The 20021-nt window shown below is 41.0% G+C and overlaps 1 protein-coding gene across 4 annotated transcripts in view; it reads right to left on the minus strand.

Moving 5' to 3' along the window:
- Positions 1-20021, minus strand: part of MYOM1 (myomesin 1) — a 121817-nt gene that overhangs the window by 60855 nt on the left and 40941 nt on the right. For all 4 annotated transcript variants that reach the window (XM_072949167.1, XM_015239970.3, XM_072949169.1 and 1 more), the window contains 6 exons: positions 14669-14761; positions 12578-12666; positions 11707-11769; positions 8148-8312; positions 6313-6474; positions 419-560 (listed from right to left, as the gene is read on the minus strand). In XM_072949167.1, coding sequence (XP_072805268.1) covers positions 419-560; positions 6313-6474; positions 8148-8312; positions 11707-11769; positions 12578-12666; positions 14669-14761 — 714 coding nt within the window. The remainder of the gene's footprint in view (positions 1-418; positions 561-6312; positions 6475-8147; positions 8313-11706; positions 11770-12577; positions 12667-14668; positions 14762-20021) is intronic.

Here is a 20021-nt window from a genome sequence, read left to right on the forward strand (position 1 = left end):
AAACTTAAACCTTGTGACGTAAATGAGATTTTGTTAGTATTCCTAAAGTATTATTCTTTAAATCACTTACTACTCTTAAATCACTGGCGTATGAGGAATATGGACAGTAAGTATACTGAATACCAGCTATTTCATTTCCAAAGTGGCCCCTATTAGGTGTACAGATTCATAGTATTCTTGCCAAATTAGTGACTTGGGTTGGTGGTAAAATTCAAAGGTTATCTTTGGAATTTAGGTAAATAGATAGGTATGTGTACATATATATAGAGACAGACAGACAGAGACAGACAGAGACAGATACACAAAAAAGAGGGAGGGGAGACCAGTAAAGAAAACACTTCACATAGAAATGGTGGGAGGAAGCAAGCAGGCACCTGTATGGTCAAATCACTCTAACTGAAGTTAAACTAATACTAACTTATCAATAAAATATCCCAGAATAGGACTCCCTCCGTCCACAGCCGGCTGCTTCCAAGTGATGATGATATAATCTTTGTTGGCATCCAAGCACACCACATCCAGGGGAGAGGCTGGGGCTCCTTCGATCTCTGCTTCAGCATCTGTGGGGATACAGAAGGGTCCTGGTCACCCTCTCAGACATGCTCGTTAGCCCAAATGGCCAATGCCTTAGCGCACATGTTTCTCACCACACCACTGCAGTGGCTACGTCTTTGGCCCCAGGAGAGCAATCTTCAGTTTTGTAATCTGCTTACCAAAATAACAGTGCGTGTTTTTCACCATCAGTACCGAGAACACTATGTTAGAAAGGGCCCATGATCTTTGCCTCATGGCCTTTGCCTGCCAAAATATTCTAAAAGAAAATAAATACGGAGATGTCAGGGACTGCTATCAGAAAAGTCTAATGTAAAATTTCCCAGAAAGTCTATTCTTAAGCTATTTGTGCAGTGTTACTCGGAAACTATGAACTCCTCCAAAAGGGAACAAACAGCCCCTTCCGTCACCTTCTGGATACATCCACAAGAGAATAAGAATCACAAAGATTTGCCCATCGCTATGCTGGGAATACCATTTTGGAAAAGAAACAAAACCGTTTATTTTAATTAAACGTTTGTTCCCAAACTGAAAATACTTGTGAAAGGAACTCTGATGCAATATCCACATCTGACCTTAGTTTATCTGGCTTTAGTAGAAGTCCAGGACTATACAAGAAACAGAGGGCAGTGCTTGTTCATGAAATGGGCTCCCCTGACACTGGGTCCCCTCAGCAGTGTGTGCACAGCTAAATTAGTGACTTGAGAATGTTTTTAAGAGGAGAGGAAGGGGAATAAAAATAACCAGTTCATAGCTTTTACATGAGGACGATTAAGATAAGAGGCAGAGTCCCTGGGGAAACGGATTTACATTTGCCAATTCCTCGTGGCATCTGGTCAACCCTTTAATATTAGTAGGAGAGGAGGCTGAGACATGTGGGAGCCACTCACCCAAGGGAAAACCCTCTTGTTGACTGAATAAACACCTTCTTTTCCTATGAGCCACACTTCTGCAACTCTTACAAGTTACCAAGACATTTGCTAACACTGCAGAGATATTTGTGTGCTTCTGAATTTAATAGATGTGCATTATCCGTGAAGAGCGCAAATCGCTTTGGTTTCGAACACTCTGTTTCTTGCCCCGTGAACTTTTATGAATCCATGAACCTGCAGGATGATATCTCCTGCATAAAAGCTACAGGAAAATATAACTAAATCATGGTGCCTAAAACATACTGCAGAATCCTGGCAAGCTACACAACGGGCATTTGGGTGGGGAGAAACTTCTTTCCTTCCAGACTTTCAGAGCACTGGATGGTGGGGAGAAGGCCTGCTAAAGGTGAAGGTGGGGCAGAGCTAGGACGGAGGTGGAGATGCTGAAGTTATTAACAGGACTAAGAGCTGCTTAGCTGCAAGGGGAACAGCTGGCCACCTCAGCCATGTCCTTTTTTAGCTAAAAACCCATAATGTAACAACTAGTAACCTTGGTGTTGATAGATACATCCATTGCATGTAATAGAGCCTGGTAGACAGTAGGCATTAGGGAGCCATTTCTCAGCACTTTCATAAAATTGTTTGGAATATGCCATTTGTGGTGCGGGCTTGATAATCTTTCAAAGAAAAAGGTTCTGTACAGCAGCTGCTGGAAGTCAGATCTGAATACCGTGTTATGTTGCTTCACACTTGTGCCCTTGGCTCCCAGCAGCTGTCACGGAGTGTCTGGCCCACTGCACCCTCTTGGTCAGCGTCACTCCTCTTCTTAGCCTCCACCTTTCCTTCTGCCAACCCTCCAAAGAGCCAAAGTTTTTGTAGGTTTGATTAATTAGGCCAAAGATTAGCCTGATACTCTTTATGGTCTGACCTCTGACACAGGTTATTTAATAACTTTTTTCAAGATGTAAGTAATTCTATTGTTTGTCCTTATTGTAAAAGTAGTGCAAACTTATAAAACATGATAATCAAAAATATATGTTAAAATTCTCCTTAATTCCGTAACTCACAGATTACTAGTACTAACATATTGGCCTAGATTTTTCTAGATTTTTTTCCTACATAAATTCAAAAGTGATTGTTTTTTAAATAAAAGTGGGATTGGACTATATATTTTCACAAAAATTGTTTTTTTCTTGATATATTTTCAAATTAACAAGTATAGGTCTACATCGTTAATTTTCACTGCTGTGCAGTATTTGCACTGTTTATATGGAATATTTGTTATATGTTATTTTCAACTCCCATTGGTGGGTCTCTAGATTCCTTTCAGATTTTCCCCCAAACAAATACTTTTTTTCAACTATGTCAACTTAAACTCCTAGACCTAGAGTTGTAGGAAATGCACACTATCAATACACAGTGGCAAAGCACCCCGAGAAACATGGAACCAATTTACACTCACTAGCAACGTGCTGGTCCCTCCATTCTTCCATCCCAGTGGATTTAAAAAATCTTGTGAATCTTCTCAATGTGATAGATTAAAATGCATTATCATTTCAATGTTATTGCTTTGATTATTAGTGAAAAATTTTTTGTATGTTTATTTGCTATTTGTAATTCTATTTCCATGACACTTATATCCCATCCTTTATCACTTTATCAACTTCTCCCTCCACTATCTGTGTATTCTGGGGCGGGGGAGGAAAGAATGTATGCAACTCTAAAAGAATATGTAATATTCTTTTAAAAGAATATGTAATAAAATGATAACTTTGGATATCTTTGGATGATAGACTTATGATGGCTTTTCTTTTTTTCTTATTTATATTACCTGTTTTTCACAAAGAACACATAGTATCTATGCACTAAAATCCTGGCCAAATGTATGCAGCTCTGGGATGTGTTTCTGCAGACATCTGCTGCTTTCTACACTGATCTTTCTGGTTCAGAAGCTATTTTCTAAGCAGCAAAAATATCAGAGCTCTAAAAAATGCACTGAAATGGCCTCATGTAGCTCAAAGTTAAAAAAAAACACATAAAATGTCATTTAAAACATTCTGACAGTTTCTCAAAAAGTTGAACACAAATTTAACATACGACCCAGCAATTTCACTTGTAGGTATCTACCCAAGAGAAATGAATATGAACACAAATATATATACCAGCATTATTCACAGGAGTCAAAGAACAGAAACAACCCAATTGCCCATCAACTGTTGAATGGACAGACAAGATGAGGCATAGCCATACACGGCAGTACTAGTCAGCAATAAAAAGGAACAAGCTACCAGCATAAAGAACCTCAAACATATGCTCAGTGAAACAAGACAGGAGTAAAAGATCACATACTATATCTAGAAATGTCCAGACAAGACAAGCTAGAGACAGAAAGTCAACTGGTGGTCACCTAGAGGCTAGACTGGAGATGAGAGAGGGATGGGCATGAGAAATCTCTCTGGGGTGATGGGAATGTCCTAACACTGGACTGTAGATGATGGGTGCACAACTCTACAAATATTCTAGAAAGCATTGTCCACTTAGCATGGTTCAGTCTAGTGGTGAGTGATTACATCTCAGTAAAGATTTTTATAAAGAATCTAAAACATACCATTTAAAACACACTTCTGAGGAAGGTCTTTTTCTAAAAGTTAAACTCACAACTCAATTGCTGAAATTTGTCTTTCTGATTTTGTCTTCCCCAACAATCTTTTCAATTCTCTCATATCAACATCTGATACATTTTAGATTCTCCCCTTATTTTGTGGATATAAAAACTGGCTTAATCATAAATTTCAAATTTCAGTCCCTTCCCCTCCTCTCTGGTGAGTCATGTGAAGTCTGGCCTAAACCTTCACAGAGCCACAGTTCTGGGTGTGGGTGCTGAGGAACGTTGTTGAGGAACCCTGGACAAGGCTGAGTTCCCAGAAAAGGTCCACAGAGGGAATCATCAGGGCACAACTTAAGTTTTTTTCTGAGTCACCAGAGATACTCCCTGATTCAGGTAAGACAATTGGGAGCAGAGGCAAAGACTCTATTCAGTTCTCATCTAGCCAGGTCTATCCAGGTGGTTTGGCTGAAAAATAAACGTACTTGCTGATAACTTCCAGTGTGTCCATTTATACTGCGATTTACCCAGAGGGCTAGCCCCTCTCTTCCCCTCACAAGATCTGACTTTTCCCAAAATGCTTTTGTGTGGGAGGGAGGACATCTGACCCATTTTTCAGTTGGTCTAGACACTCAGGTATCTTTATCAGTTGCTGGTCTGTGGCAGAATTCAATGATCATTTGTCATTGTTCAGTGCTGGTGTGGTACAGCCTACCAACTGTCCCCAGGACAGAAATAAACTTTAATTTCAGCAGCTTAACCTACACCCTAATTAAAATCCTGGGTTAGCCATCAGAAGACCTGTATCCTAGTGACTTCTTCTGCTTCTAACTAACTGTAAGGCTTTTGGTAAATCTTTAGTTTCTGCATCTTAAAATTAAGAGGAATCTTAACTTTTTGTGTGCCATAAACTCCTTTGGCAAACTGGTGAAAGAAGCCTAGAGGCCCCTTCTAAGATTAATGCTTTTAAATGTGTAAAATAAAATAAAATAAAATACATGAGCCTACCAAAGAAACCAGTTATACTGAAACACAGTTCTAATCACAGACCCCTTGCAAGTCTGTGAATCCCAGTTAAGGACATCTGTATGACCTCTAAAGTTTTACCCTAAACAAAATGCCTATGAGTTTATGATTCTATTTAGTGTACAAGATACAAAAATTTAGCAAGTCTACCTGTATTGTTTATATATTTATTTTCTGTATATTATGATGTTTTGACATATTAAAAACCTTTTTTGGCTGGGGAAAGATTATCCGCCCCCATGCCTCGGAGCTGGCCAATTCTGACCGGTTCAGAGCCACACCTCCTCGATCTGCACCCCAGGAGGAAATATTCCTCTGCCCTAATCATCTCAGCACCAGGCACCAGACAACCAGGCACGACCCTTTTAGCTTGGAGTCCACTGAAATTGTTCACATTAGCCACTCCTGTACAGTTTATCCTGCCCTGCCCTGCCTTGCCTTTTACACAGGAGCCCCAGGAAAGACCAGTCTAAGCTCTCCCCTGCCCCTGCCCCTTCTGCCTCCTGACCAGCCAGTGCTGGGGCTTCTGCAGGGTGGTTCTCTAGGATCTGTGAGTAGAATACACTTTGTTTTCCAAGCCTCTCCTCTGTCCCCTCGTGTGGCCGCACCTCACTGACCATCACGTATAAGAACACAGAGCACTGCCCTTGTAGTCTGGAAGCATTCATGGTCTTCCAAATGTGCTAGGATCTCACGGAGAAATAACATTTCCCCTTGTGCACATCTGAACCATTCGAGACACTGCTTTTTGAAAAAGGAAGGACTCCTAAAGTCAAAAATTATAGTCTGTCTTGAGGGTTAAGTTGTAGCATCTTGTTTTCTAGTTCATTAAAACTAAAACTGTAAAGAAAAGGCATGGAATAAAAGAAAACATTTGCTCTTCAAAATAGGTATTAGAGAGTTCCCTTCACTCTTATTGTAGCTTCTTTAAACTGAAATGGCCTTTCATATCATTAGGATTCAACCTCTCTACTCAAACACCTCCAGAGAACTGTGCTGGTGGCTCACTGAAGATGAAGAAAGCACTGACATTAGTGACAGTAACATAGTCTGGAACTGGTCACCTCTGGGTCGGTGCCTTCAGGGTTAACCTTTTATATCAGGCCTAATTTTACAGGACAGTGACATCCCTGTGCCACATTATCTGGAAGAATTTTCAAATGGCTTTTTCATCGTTACAAAAAACATGCCTGAGTAGACTGATACGGCCTCGGTGTTTAAACTATTCTCGAGTGTTCTGCTTTCTCTAGGTCTTACCTCGAACAAAGACATAAGCGCTATACTGTTCATAATATTCTCCCATTCGTACACGGATTGTGTAGAGACCTTCATCTTCTTTGTTGAGATGAGAAAATGTGAGTGTTGCCCGATCTCCGCTCCAGTGTGTTTGCACCCATTTTGATGGAGAAACAGGTACCCCTAGAGGAAAAAAACCAGTAAGCAAATTAACTCACTTCTTTCTCCATTACTCTCTTCTTCCTCCCTTCTCTCCCCGCTTTTCTCCCCCACCTCTCTTTTTGTATTCCTTTGCTTCTATACTGAAAGCTATCCGACTATTAGTGGAAGTCTCTATGGCTTTGTGCCATTCTGCTATATGTATCTTGGTTAAAATGCTAGACCAGAAGTGAGGGCCCTGGGGCCAGACACATAATCTGCAGAACCCAGTGCAAAATGAAACTGCAAGGGTTCACAAAGCGGAGGAAAAAAAATACAGTTAAAAAATAAAGTTAAAGGTACTACAATATAAGGTTTTTTCCTCTAAAAATAGTTTATCACTTATAAAACATAGTAGGGTAATACAAATTGTAAAAAATAGTATTTTATGCCATAATTTGACGTACAAAAATAATACTTTATTAATGTGATATGTTGATTGATAATATACAATAACTTTGTCTTGCTTTTCTCCAAATTCAGTTACTAGGTCATCAGATTTATACTTTTAGCAACTTCCTTTTAAACTGATATAACTGAAAGCAACATCATTCTTTGCAAATGCAAGATTGCAAATAAGTTTTGATTTTTTTTAATTTTAAGAAGGATCTTTCTGCTGATGCATGTAGCTGTTAAGAGTGTTAGATAGTTATAGCATTACACAACGTTATACCATATAGTATGTAGTAATATATAGTATTATATATTGTCTGTTTATGCATTCTGTCACTGTATCTTCAATTATAAGGAAAAATTAATTTAAAAGTTATCCTCCTTGTTAATAACTGCTTCCAAATTTTCACATGAAAACAGTGTTCTTTTTCATTGGATGTGACAATCTTTAAACTTAGTTTTTATTTCCAAGCCTGTATTTGCTTTGCAACGTTGTGGCAGTTTTCCTAACCAGAGAGTCTAAACTCCAAAGAATTCTAACAATGGCCTTGTGTGTCTTCCTGCAATGTCTACATACATGCTTTTCTTCTGTAATCTCTTACTGACAGTTTACTGCGTGACTGCTGGCAGTTCCTGTCATGGTGCTCAGGCCAGGAAGTGCATTTGTGCAGATCCCACCAATGTGAGTTCTGGGGACAGACAGGCAATCCGGCCTCCCACTGTGGGTTCCCATGCTTCTGTCCTCCAGAAATGCTGCTGCTGCCGCTGCCACCACTGCCATTATTGGCTTCAATCTGGGCCCAAGTCCTGGTCTCAGCCCTGGCCTCAGGATGGCCCAGATGCCCGGTGCCCGCATGCACACTGAAGTTCAGGTCAACTGCTTGGTGAGCATGCCGACCACCACCCACCGTGCTGGGGGACCAATGGGCATGCCCCACAGTCCCCCTGGACTTCACTTTATTTTACCAAATAAAGTTAACTTACAAAATAAATGTATATCCTACTTACAGAACGAAAATACACTTTTTGTAATCCTTTCCATATATTACTTGGTGATAGGAAATCTCCACAAATACGTTATGAAAGTTCTGCTACTTTGATATGTAACTTTTTAAAAAAACTTTTCTTAACATCCAGTAGGGTATGTCCTCTAATGTCCAGTTCTGCCAGCTCTGATAAACAGAACTTCCATGCTCTGGGGCCAAGCCCAGTCAGTGACCCTTTGCAAATAAGAATCTAAATGAGAATTCATCACAAAGGCTCACCATTTCTGTACCACTGGATCTCCGGCTGGAAACGTTTAATTTCAGGAGTGATAACTACACGGCAGCCTAGACTCATCGTCTCGCCCTCTCTCCCAAAAGACACATCAAACTTGTCATCAAAGTGGATCTCAAACTTGGACGCATAACCGTACGGGGTCACACCAACTGGGCACAACAAAAAACAAACATCAGTAACTCATTTTTTTCTCATCAAAGAGATGCAAGCATTTTAATAAGCACAGGCAGAAAGCAATCACAACAAAGACCTAGCAATGATTTATCTGGGCAAAAATTAAGTCCTATAAAAGAAGTATGTAGCATATTTGTACATATCATTATGCTGAAATTGAAATTCTGTGTATGGGAATTCTTGCTTCATTGGTCAGATAAGCTAAATGCTTATTTTTACTATTATAATAAACAGAATTTAAAAGGTCAGGTTTAATGCCTTACAGAAAATGTAAATTAATACCCCATTTAGCTTAGACTTAAATACAGCTGCACTATACATGCTTTAAAATTTTAGATTCGGAGTTCATTTAAACGCTACTGCCTGTACTCTTGGAACAAAGAGCCATATAGATTACCCATAAAGACAGAGTTTTTCAGTAAGTTGCTCCAGTTTCTTTAATGATCTGGGTTTAAAATATATATAAGAAATGTCAATGGGAGAAAATGGAAACATTTAAAATATTGTTCTTAGAAATACCTTACCTACAGACTGAGTAAACACCTGCATCGTAAACTCTCCTAGGTTTTACCTTCTCCTTTTTCAACGGAAAGGGTTTGGGAAAATAACGACTGTTTATTGATGGCTTGTTACATGCCAGGAACTTCCCATTTGACACGTCATCTAAACTCCATCTAAACTCCATGGCACAGATACTAGTTTTTCCTCTCTTCCAGATGGGGATACAGAAATTCACAAATATAATACATGGCTAACGCCAAGGTTTCAAAGGTATTATGTGTGAAACTGAAGTTCAAACGTGTAACTGCCTAACTCTAAAACTTGGGCCTGTCCTCTCATATTTCAACACTCTTCCTGAGCCCTCTTAGAATTAATTTGAAAACGCAAGCTAACATTTATTGAGTTCATTTTGCGCCAAGTAGTGTTCCAAGTGTTTAATATCCATCAGCTTCAATTAAGCCTCCCAGTAGCCCCATCAGGTAAGTACCATTATCATATCTACGTTATCGAGGAGGAAACAGCAGCTCAGGGAGGCTAGATAACTGCCCATATTCACCCGCAGAGCCCGGCTTACGCTGGCAGGCTGTTTGCAGAACCTGCACTCTCAGCCCATACGTGGGACTGCCTGGAATTTGTGTGAACCACCAGGGAAATGACTTCCCTTCGAAGCATGTGTCCCTTCTGCCCTGCTTTTATATGAGGATGACCTGCTGAGATCAAAAAGCAAAACTTGAACAGATCTTGCTTACTGGGAAGCTGGGCTGGTTCCAAAGCTGCCTTAGGGAGTAGCCATAAGGGTTACCAGGAGAGCCTGGTTCAGGTCAGGGGCTGGCAAATCTGTGAGCCAAATCCGGATTGCCTCCTGCTTTGTACCATTAAGAATGGTTTTAAGTTTTTTAATGGTTGTAAAAAAAACAAAAGAAGTATAATATTTTGTGACATGGAAAGAGCCACAGGAAATCTGAATTTCAATAACCTTCACAAATAAGGTTTTATTTGAACACAGCCATGCTATTCATCTACCTACTGCCTGTGGCTACTTTTGTGTTAACAAGGGCAGAGATGAATAGCTGTGACATGACCATACGGCCCACAAAGCCTAAAGTATTTACAACCTAGTCCTTTACAGAAAATATTTGCCAACGCCTGGTTTAGAATAGACCTGGTTTGGAATCAGAAAGACCAGGTTACCAGTCCCTGTTCTACCATTAAGTGAGGTCTGGACCCATGATTTAACCTCTCTAAATTGTTTCCTCATTTGCACAGCACAGACAAAAAGGTACCCACTTCATAAGCTTTGGAAGAATATTAAATGAATCAATGCATATAAAAAATGTCTTAGGACAGAGTCTGGCACAACTGACCAATATGTAGTAACTATGAGTGTAGGACCAAGGGCAGGGAGTTTGTCGATGATATTTACCAGCGTATTCCAAGCACCTAAACTGGTACACACAGCAGATGCTCAATGTATACTAGCTGAATGAATGAATGAATAAGAGCCCTCTGTTCTCTATGCTGGGAACAACTGCACTCAATTCAGGAGCCAGTCAGAGGAGGCTCTGAAAGATTAAGAAGTTAGAGAAGTAAGGCTGAGCTGTGTTTTCAGACCCTGGCTTGATGGAGAAGGGGGCGATGGGAAAAGCATGGATGATGATGTGGGAGTGGGAATGAGGAGACATGCAGAGGACTGAGGAATGACCAATAGGCTGTTCCCGGGGACACTGGAGAGAAGTCACAGTTTCAAATTTTCCAGCTATTCTATCTCAGTATAAATCAAATGACAGGAGAAGGACCTGATTTGGAATGTATTCCTCCCTCACACCTCTCTTGCACCCCCTCGTGCCCATGGGATTGATACCAATGATTATAACTTGGAATATTAAAATTAGGAGCCATTCCATGAAGCCGATGGAGTATGTCATCTACGGACATCAGATTAATCAGCTAGGTGAATAGTTGACCCATGAGAAAGTATTTTCATCAACCATTTAAAAAACTACCACTTATTTTTTCATGCTTGGAGAATAAGAAGTTCAGGCTTGACTATCTTTTTCAGGCTGAACAGTTGTATGCGTCTAATTATTTGAACAGCCATAAGGATTTTACCTGTATTGCTTCCCATGAAATGAAATTCTGATATAGATGAAATGATTGAAGTGCACAAACTTATAAATTACTACTGATCAGACTATTTTTAATAATTTGTCATTAAACCACATTCAGATCTTATTTTAAATTGCATTTAATAAATTATTTATTCCTTCATTCATCATCAAATATGACTCTGCATCAGGTGTGGGGGTTTAAAGGGAAAAGGTCCAGCCTTGCTGGGCAGAGTGGCTCATGGGTCAGTGGGAGAGAACATTAACAATGTCCAGTGAGAGAGCTGCCTCTATGGAGGTGCCCCAGGCTCCCTGGGTGGGTGGGGGGCAGGGGTCAGACACGGATTCCTCAAGGAGGTGATGCTGACCTGGATATTTAAGGATGACTAAGACTGCTCTGATACAGCCCAGTGTGTGTGTGTGTGTGCGTGTGTGCGTGTGTGTGTGTGTGCATGCGCACGGTTAAATCACTCTGCTCGGGTTTGCATAATGATCTTTCTCAGTTTAACACAGAAAGACGTAAAAGCACTTGCCATTTTAGCCCATCACATCTGGGTTTTTATAAAACCATAACAAAGCAATTATATGCAGAAAGAGAATATAGTAACCAAAGAATCTACAAAAATAAAACTAACCAAGGTAACTATTACTACACACTAGCATTTATTATAAAATATACTATGCATTGATTTTAGCATTATGGAATAGCTTATAATGCAGTATTTCAAAGAGACAACACTTAGCAAATATATTTGAAACTTACAGCTGAGTGGCAAGGTGGAAACCCCTGCATGGGAGCGAGTCTCATCAAGCTCTCCCTTATACCCTAAAAAAGAAAGCACAAATGCATATCAACTGCTTCTTGATCTATTTTTCAGTAGTGAGAACAAATTTTTTTTATGAGGGAAGAGAACTATGTTTACTGACATCATGGCTTTTCCACAATAGTAATTTAATTAGTATTCTCCAAGTTACAATTGCTCAAGTGCTGAAAGCTATATATCTCATTAAATCTTTTTTAAAATGTTATATGTTTTATTTAACCCAATATATGCACAATATTGACATCTCAACATAAAATAAACATTAAAATATTATTAGTGAGATATTTTACATTCTTTGTGTTTGTACAAAGTCTTTGAAATATGATGTGCATTTTACAGTTAAAGCACATCTCATTTTGGTACTACCCATATTGCATGTGGTCCACAATCACACGTGGCTGATGGCTGCCATATTGACATCACAGCTCTAGAGCCGGTCTGAATTGGTCTAGCCTTGGAGAGGACCACATTTTGCTTTCCTCCCCACTTGTTTGTTTGCTATTTTGGTTGGTTGGTAATTGGTTTGGTTTTTGCCAGGAAAATCCAGATCCCCTGAGCTTGCTCAGTTCTTTGTAGGTTTGGTCCTGCATCTTCGGAATGTCCTATAGACTTGACCAGTTCTCAAAGACATTTGCATTATGGGACATTTATTTGCTTTTTTTTCCTTTTTCAGTTTTATTAGGTAGGATTATTACCAGTTTGACTGCACATATACATTATATTGCAGGTAAATACATATATACAATATATGCAGTGAGAGTAAGTTTTTTTAAAAATACACTATGAATAAAACAAGTCCAGCAAACCTACTCTTTACCACAACCGAGGCATACGCCGAAAGCTCTCCTTTAGCATTCATGGCGGAGGCCCGGTACTGAGCGGTGTCTTCAAAATCACATCTGAAAGAACAGAAGGAAAGGAGTGCCTGCTGCGGTGACTCTCGTGGTACAGATGGCCCTCAGCATCGGGGAGGGGAGCGGTGTAGAGGCTGGTTCTAGGACCCTGGTGGGTATTAAAATCCGCTCAAGTCCCTTACTAAGTAAGATGGCAAATTTTAGTCGGCCCTCGGTATCTGCAGGTCCCACATCCCTGGATACGGAAGGCTGAATGTAATCACTAGCTGTTCCCTCAAGGATCTCTTTGCTAACACGACACATGCCAAATCATTGGCTAACACATGGCTCTTGGGGACTCTTGATAAAGCTCCTCTCTTTGATCTAGGTCTTGGGATTTTATAGAGGCTAATAGATCTACTGCAATTTCAGGCTAGCAGCACAGAACAGGAGAACAGCTATGGTCCACTGTGACCCTAGCTTGGGTTCATTTAAAATGTCTAAAAAAAAAGTCAACAAAGTGTCAAGCACATAAATTACAGTGTGAACAGTGTGATGAAAAATTAGTCTAAAGCTGTATCAGGAGCAGAAAATGCCAGGCCATGTACCTTGGCAGCAGGTAGGACCTGGAGCGTGTTTGGGCCACAGCCTCCCTGCTCACCCCCTCAGGGTGTTTCAGTCTGGAGGCTACAGGGTGATGGAGAGAGAAAGCAACAGCCTGTCCTCATGGACTCCCACAGCCTCCCTGAGCCACAGAACAGACCCAGCTCAGTCTAATGTGTGGTTCTGCGTTCTCGCCTCAAAGTACAAGTAAGTGATTTATCCCCTAGTTCTACAAAGATTCAGGCCACACCTGGAGTTTCAGCCCACAGCACAACACAATATATACCATTTGGAAGTTCCTCTAAGTCATAATGCAGAAATTGGGGTGTCTTTAATATTGGAGTTAGAGAGTGAGCGATCTCACGGAGAGACGGACAGGCTGAGATGTCAAAGCGGGCTGTTTTGTGTCTTATCACTGCCAGTGTCCGTGTTTTCATTGCTCCTCTGAGTTTAACTTCATTTGTAAAAATCTTAATTCTTGTCGAAATTTTACAGACATCAACAGAACCTCAGGAAGGTCAGTACTGTTTCCTTTCCCGTGGCTATTTAATCATAGGGCAACCACACAGCTTGCTGCTGTCTCAGGAGAATCACCCACTGGCAGAAGGGATGTGACTTCGGGCCGGGACCAGTGCCTGGAGGAATGTCAGAGGGTCCCCAGGTTCTGCCTGAAGCCCAGTATCACCTGTGTCAACTGTTCTGATCTGAGAAGGCTGTAAATCTCTTGAGATCAGAAAGATGTAAATTTTACTTTGACATCTCAGCATGTTGTGGTTTTATTTGAACTGAAAATGCTGGGAGCTTGTTTAACTTTTTCACCCACGTAACTAGGCTTGGATTTCAAAACCATATTAGGAGACAAGAAAAACCATTGAGGACTTTGAAATTTTGATGTGGATTCTGCTTTCAAATTTTGCCTTTGATTTTGCTTTAAAAACATCCCAGTGTCTGGCCCCGTATCCATCTACGGGTTGACAGGGTGGGTGCATAGTTTCCCGCGGTTCCTGGTGAGCTGAAGGAAAGAACAATTTCTCTAAGTCCAGCTAACTTTCAATGCACCAACCCCAAACTTCATAGCCTTTACTGATTAAGGCATATCATTAATTGTATAACAATGATGCTGATTTAGAACTCTGAAAGGATAACTGAATATAAATGCCTATTTATGTAACTTATTTTCTTATTTATGTCTAAGAAAAACTCTTGCATGTATAAAAGGATAAATAAAAAGATACAAATGAATGTTTTCTCATCTTCTCTGACTAAATTCAAATAAGATCACTTTGGGAGGTAATGTGGGCTTGGTAAGGATGTCACACGTATCCCTCTTAGGTGTGCACCAAAAGAAGCAGTGGATGGGACCACCCCCGATCGCAATGGTGCTGCACTGGGAAGAAGGGGGAACAGTCGTCAACTGGAGTCCCAAGCGACTCAGGTGACACACACGAACTCTGATGTCTCTTACGCGTTTATCTCCAGAGTGTGCATTCCATATCGGCTTCCGATGATATACTTCTCAGGGTTTGCATGGACGTTTATTGGCACCTGGTTTTTATACCTATGAGACAATGGAAACGAGGTGAAGTAAGCTGAGGTGTAGATAGCTTCATGACTAAAAGCAAAGCACACACAATTCTTGCTGTTGAAGGAACACCTGTAAACACGGCACTGAGGTCAGTAGCAGCATCTGCTCAATAAATGCAAATAAAACACATTATAAATATCACAAAACGTCTTGGTGAATGTGCTTTTCTCTCCTCCATTACAAAAATTAGATTCGAGAACTTGGCAATTCACCACAACGTGGCTGACTCTTGCATACATAATGCTGACTGAAGAAGAGACAGACACAAGAGTATGATGGTTGCTTGTATACAAAGTACAGACCAGAAGAGATCAGTTAGTGCTGCTAGAAGTCAGGAGAGTGATTCCCCGAGGAGGGTGGGAGGGGTGAATTAGGCATCTTGGGTGCTGATAATGTTTGGTTTCTTGATTTGGGTGCTGGTTACATGAATGTGCGCAGTCTACAAAAGTTCATCAAAGTTCTACATTAATATACAATATACACTTTTTGTATGTGTATTATACTTCAATAAAAGATCTTAAAAAAAAGAAAAGAAAAACTTGCCCATTGTTGACACAACAGACAGAAAGGCTGTGAGTGGGTTTTGTTGGCTGTCTGTTGGAGGAAAGCAAAACATTCTTCCCACTAACATTCCTGCCTGTTTTTAAAAACCATGTCATTGCACTGAAAGCTCATTATGTTTGTTCCATTCTGTGGTAAGCAAGCACGGCTCTCAGCTTGGAGGAACTTAAAATCAATCATGAAAGAAAATCTGACAAATAGAAGCTGAAAGATTCCCTTTTCCTGAAGCCTCTCAGCCCTCAAAGGCGGGGGCTCCATGGAGGGGAGACACTGCCTTCTGCGTCTGCAAGTGGCCCCCGATTCCTCACCACCTCATGTTCTCGGTAGCCAGTGGGTATGGCGCTGGACAAGGTTTTCTGCTTAAGTTATTTTCTGCTGAAAAAAGGAGCTAGATTTCACTTGTTTCCCTTTTAGACAACCTGTTTCACATACACAGACATCGAAAACAACATTAGTAACCATAATGCACACAGAGTGTTTACTGTGAGCCCGGTAAGGTCTAAGTGCCTTATGTACAGATTAGTAAATTCAGCCCTCACAACAACCCATGAAGTAGCATTATTCTTAACATCATTTTCCAGATGAAGAAACCCAGGCAGAGGCTAAGTAACTTCCCAGCTCTCACAGCTAGAACAGCAGAGCTGGGATTTGAACCCAAGCAGTCTGGCTCCTGACAACATGTGATGCTTCTATTTTTCAAATGTCCTCTATTTGACTGCATTTTAGTTCTTTGGACTTCTGGAAATGGTTGTAAGGAGGTTTGGGAGCAGAGGAAGTGGTGGAAAGGGAAAGAAAGAAAAGACAATCTCTAGTCAGTCCCTTCCCCACACCCTGCCCACACACACACTATGTCTCTAATTTTCTATTCTTTTAAAAATATATCATCTCCTTCTCCACCTAGCAAAATCCCAGCACATCCTTCAAGCTTCAGATCAAATGCCACTTCTTCAATAAACTCCTCCCTGAAATCCCACACAGTATTGTTCCTGCCTCTCAGCATCGGTGCTACTTGTTTCAAATGGAAAGATAAAACATTTACCAAATTATGATTGGATATGTGTCACTTCTACTAAGCTGTCAGTGCCTTGAAGATGGGGATTGTGTCTGATCCACATTTACTTCTATTCCCACTCTCAAGGGAGTAGGAGTCAATATTGGGCACACAGTATTTGTTAAATTGGATTGAAGAGAGTTATTCTGTAACACAACAGATTAATTGTAGCTTCCTAATTTTTGGCCAAAAGAACAGAGTTCTGATAAATCTATAGTTCATGATGGGGATAATTTAAAATAAGTGCATACAAAGAAAGCACATGGGGGCTCTTTGTGCCCCTGTCCCCTGGAATGGGAGACGGGAGGGTGGAACTGGCGTAGGAAGGGCAGCTGCGCAGCAGGTGTAGCGGCACAACTCCTGCCCCGCCCATGGAAGGCATCGCTGCTGTCGTGACAGCCCAGCAGTGGCCTCACACAGCTGTCCCCACACAGGGCTCCAGGCAGGCAGGACTATTTGAGCAGAGCTTGCCTGTGAAAAGAAATCTGCTGGCCGCTTCTAATTTAGAACTTTCCTTGTGTTGAGGAAAAACAGGATGGAACATATTAATCAGCATGATCTTCGGAATGATTTGGGCTGGGTCACTTCGCACTGGACTCAGAAGCTCCCTCTTGCTCACTTTGCTCCTGCGCTGGGGTGTTTTCAGTATTTCCTTCCAGCAGAAGAAGGGAAATAAGACACCAGAAACTGTGTGGCCTGCTACTTGACCAAACAGCTGAGTGACACTCCAATTTGGCTTCTGACCAAAAACGCTGTTCATATTTCTATAAAGTCTGCATTAAAACAGCATTTGCAGCTTCCAGACTTGTTTCGCCTTCCTTGCCCTCCAGTCCTGTCCAGCTTAGCACCTCAATGCCTTTCCCCCCGGCTAAATACCGGTGATTTTTCCAACATGACTACCTGGCACATGAAGTCAATTTCACACACACACACACACACGCCACTTCGAGGAGCTTCTGTTCTCTCCACCGGAACTCCAGGTGTTAGTGTAAGAAACGCCTGTTTTAACGCAGCAGACAAGAATGAAGTGAGGAAGCGCTTCAGTTCTACTCTCCAGGACGTCACCTAGGGAGGCACTCAGGTTCAGAGTCCTTTGAGGCTGGATGTCTTCCGTATTAAGTCTGGGAAGAGACGAAGGATTTGGGGGCCTGCTCTGTGTATGCTTCACAGTTCGTTATTTCTGGAAAGTGAAATTCCAAACTGGCCAATTTGCAAGAGTCATCTACAGCCTGGGATTATTTGTCAAAAGGTTTCTGAAATTCTTGTGACTATTCAGATGTACACCATTTTCCTTATCATTTTCATGTAGAGTCTTTGAACGATAAGTTAATGAGCTTCTGTTATACTAGAAGCATTTCTAGAATAATATTCTTCATTTATGTGTGTGAAACACACATTTAATCCCCCCAAGCAAATGTCTGTTCGGATGTTGAAAGCACGATCTTTATCGTGTTGAATTCTCCCACAAGTGTGGCTGCTACTTGGAATCCAACCCCGTTGTTTTGAATAAACAGCTATTACTCACTTTAAAAACCAATTAGCTAAGAAAAATCTATTCCATTAGGATAGATTTTGGACTTAAATAAATAAGAAAAATCTAAAATAAAACTCCTAATAATTGAGAAGTAATGATGAAAGATTTTTAACTATTTTAAATGTAGGTTGTTGTCCTAAGATAATACAGTAGTAACTGTTAAATTTAAGTACATTGTGAATAACTCTAATCTGGTAAATTCAATACATGATTCTATTATGGAATTTATGAATTCTCATAATTTGAATAAGACTTTTCCATGTCTCCAGACTTGTCCTAAAATACATTTCTTATACTATTTTATTCCCAGGTTTTGAACTATTATCATGCTTACTGACAATTTCTTTACGTGTTTATTTGACAATGAATTTAGGGATAGTGGGAAGAACTCCAGACATGTATTTTAAATGTCTTGCTTGAGGATCTAGCCCAGTATCCACACACAAATTCGAAAACACGGGAATTGAGTGAATGAATGAATGAATGCTACTCACTGATACTAACACATTGCTCCAGTGAGTTTGCCCGAATCTCCCTGTAGACTACAGTTCAGATTTCCATTTATAAAATCGATCTAAACTTTGGGCTTGAAATGCAATTAAATTTGGCTCTTGAAGAAGAAGAAGTAGAAGGAGGAGGAGGAGAAGTTTAAAGTTAATTCAATTCTTTCCTTTTTTTAAAGAAAACTTTTCTCCCCTATTTCATATAGTTTTACTATTTGACAAGGCAATACAGGTACATGGCCCCAAAACCAAAAAATATAAGGGTTTCATCACATATGTATTTCTCCTTCTATGTTGACAAAGCTCTCCTTCAGGATGGCCAGCTTCACTGCGGGAATGCAGCAGCAGCCTCTGTGGCTAAGTTTTCTACAGGACCCAGAGCCCATATGGGCTTCCTCCTGCTCTGAAAGAGAGCTGGGAACAGGACAGTGCCCCTCAGCGTCTCGGCACCTGGCCGTGATGAGTGATGGGTGCTCCTGTCATGAGTGCTCTCTGGTACCCTCTAGATTCCATCTAGACGGGTCTGGTCAGTACTGGGATTAGCCAAAGAGCAGCTGCTGCATGTGGATATCATTTGTTAGACCTCAGGGACTTCCTTGACCTGAGGGTGCCCAGTGGAAACTTGGAACCGGACCCTCTTTGGAAAGGACTCTAAAGGAGCCAGGCCCCGGGCACACATGCCTTTGAAAGACGTGGCTAAGGATCTGACTGCTACAAGGGAGGCAACGTGACTGCCTGCGGCACCGTCACAGACTTGTTTCTGTCATTTACTCTCGTCTGTTCAGGAAGGTCATTCCCAATTATTTCTTTCGTACTTGTACTCGGTGTCAGCCCCAGGAAGCTGCAGCTGGCACCAAGGAGGAACAGATGCCAGCAAAGGAATCACCAGCCATGGATCTTGCTTGGGTTGTGGGTTCCCTGCTCATTGGGGGGAAGGTGGCTCACTAAATACTGCACACTCTGTACCAGTGTTGCAAAGTAAATTAGAGCTTTGTTTAATGATTATTTTTAAAGAGACAACATAGCCAGGAAGGTATACTAGTCCCACATAGAAATTTACTCCCAGAGGTAGATTTACCTTGAAACCAGTGAAGCGGAAGTTTTCAGGGCCTCTCCCCAGCATGGGTCCCCACGAGGCTCTGGGCCTAACTCATATGACTAACTTTATATTCTTCCTTGCACAGAGTGCTCCTCAAACTGTATAACCTTCATGCTCCACAAAACCTGGATCTGACCTTATTTACTGCCACAGCCAATTTTCATTTATCTGCTAGTTGATTGTCCAAATTTCAGCTTTATCCAGAGGCAAATCTTGCTCACTAAAGTAAGCTATTTCCTTAGCAGTCCACTGGTTCTTTTGTTTTAATATGTACTTCTCGCTTGACTTGCTAAGTAACAGGACTTTCTGTGAGATGTTCTGACCCGTCCCTAGTGGGAGAATTTTTGATAAAGAATGGAATTGCCTTCTCTAAGCACCAAAGCGGGTGCAGGAACTAGAAAAGCCTTGTTTTGGTAAACAATCGTCCCTGAGACAAATTTTGTCTCTGTACCTTTGTTTTTGATTAAAATGAGCCCCTCGGACAT

The sequence above is a fragment of the Vicugna pacos genome, chromosome 24 (genome assembly GCF_048564905.1).
Source record: "Vicugna pacos chromosome 24, VicPac4, whole genome shotgun sequence".
NCBI lineage: Eukaryota > Metazoa > Chordata > Mammalia > Artiodactyla > Camelidae > Vicugna > Vicugna pacos.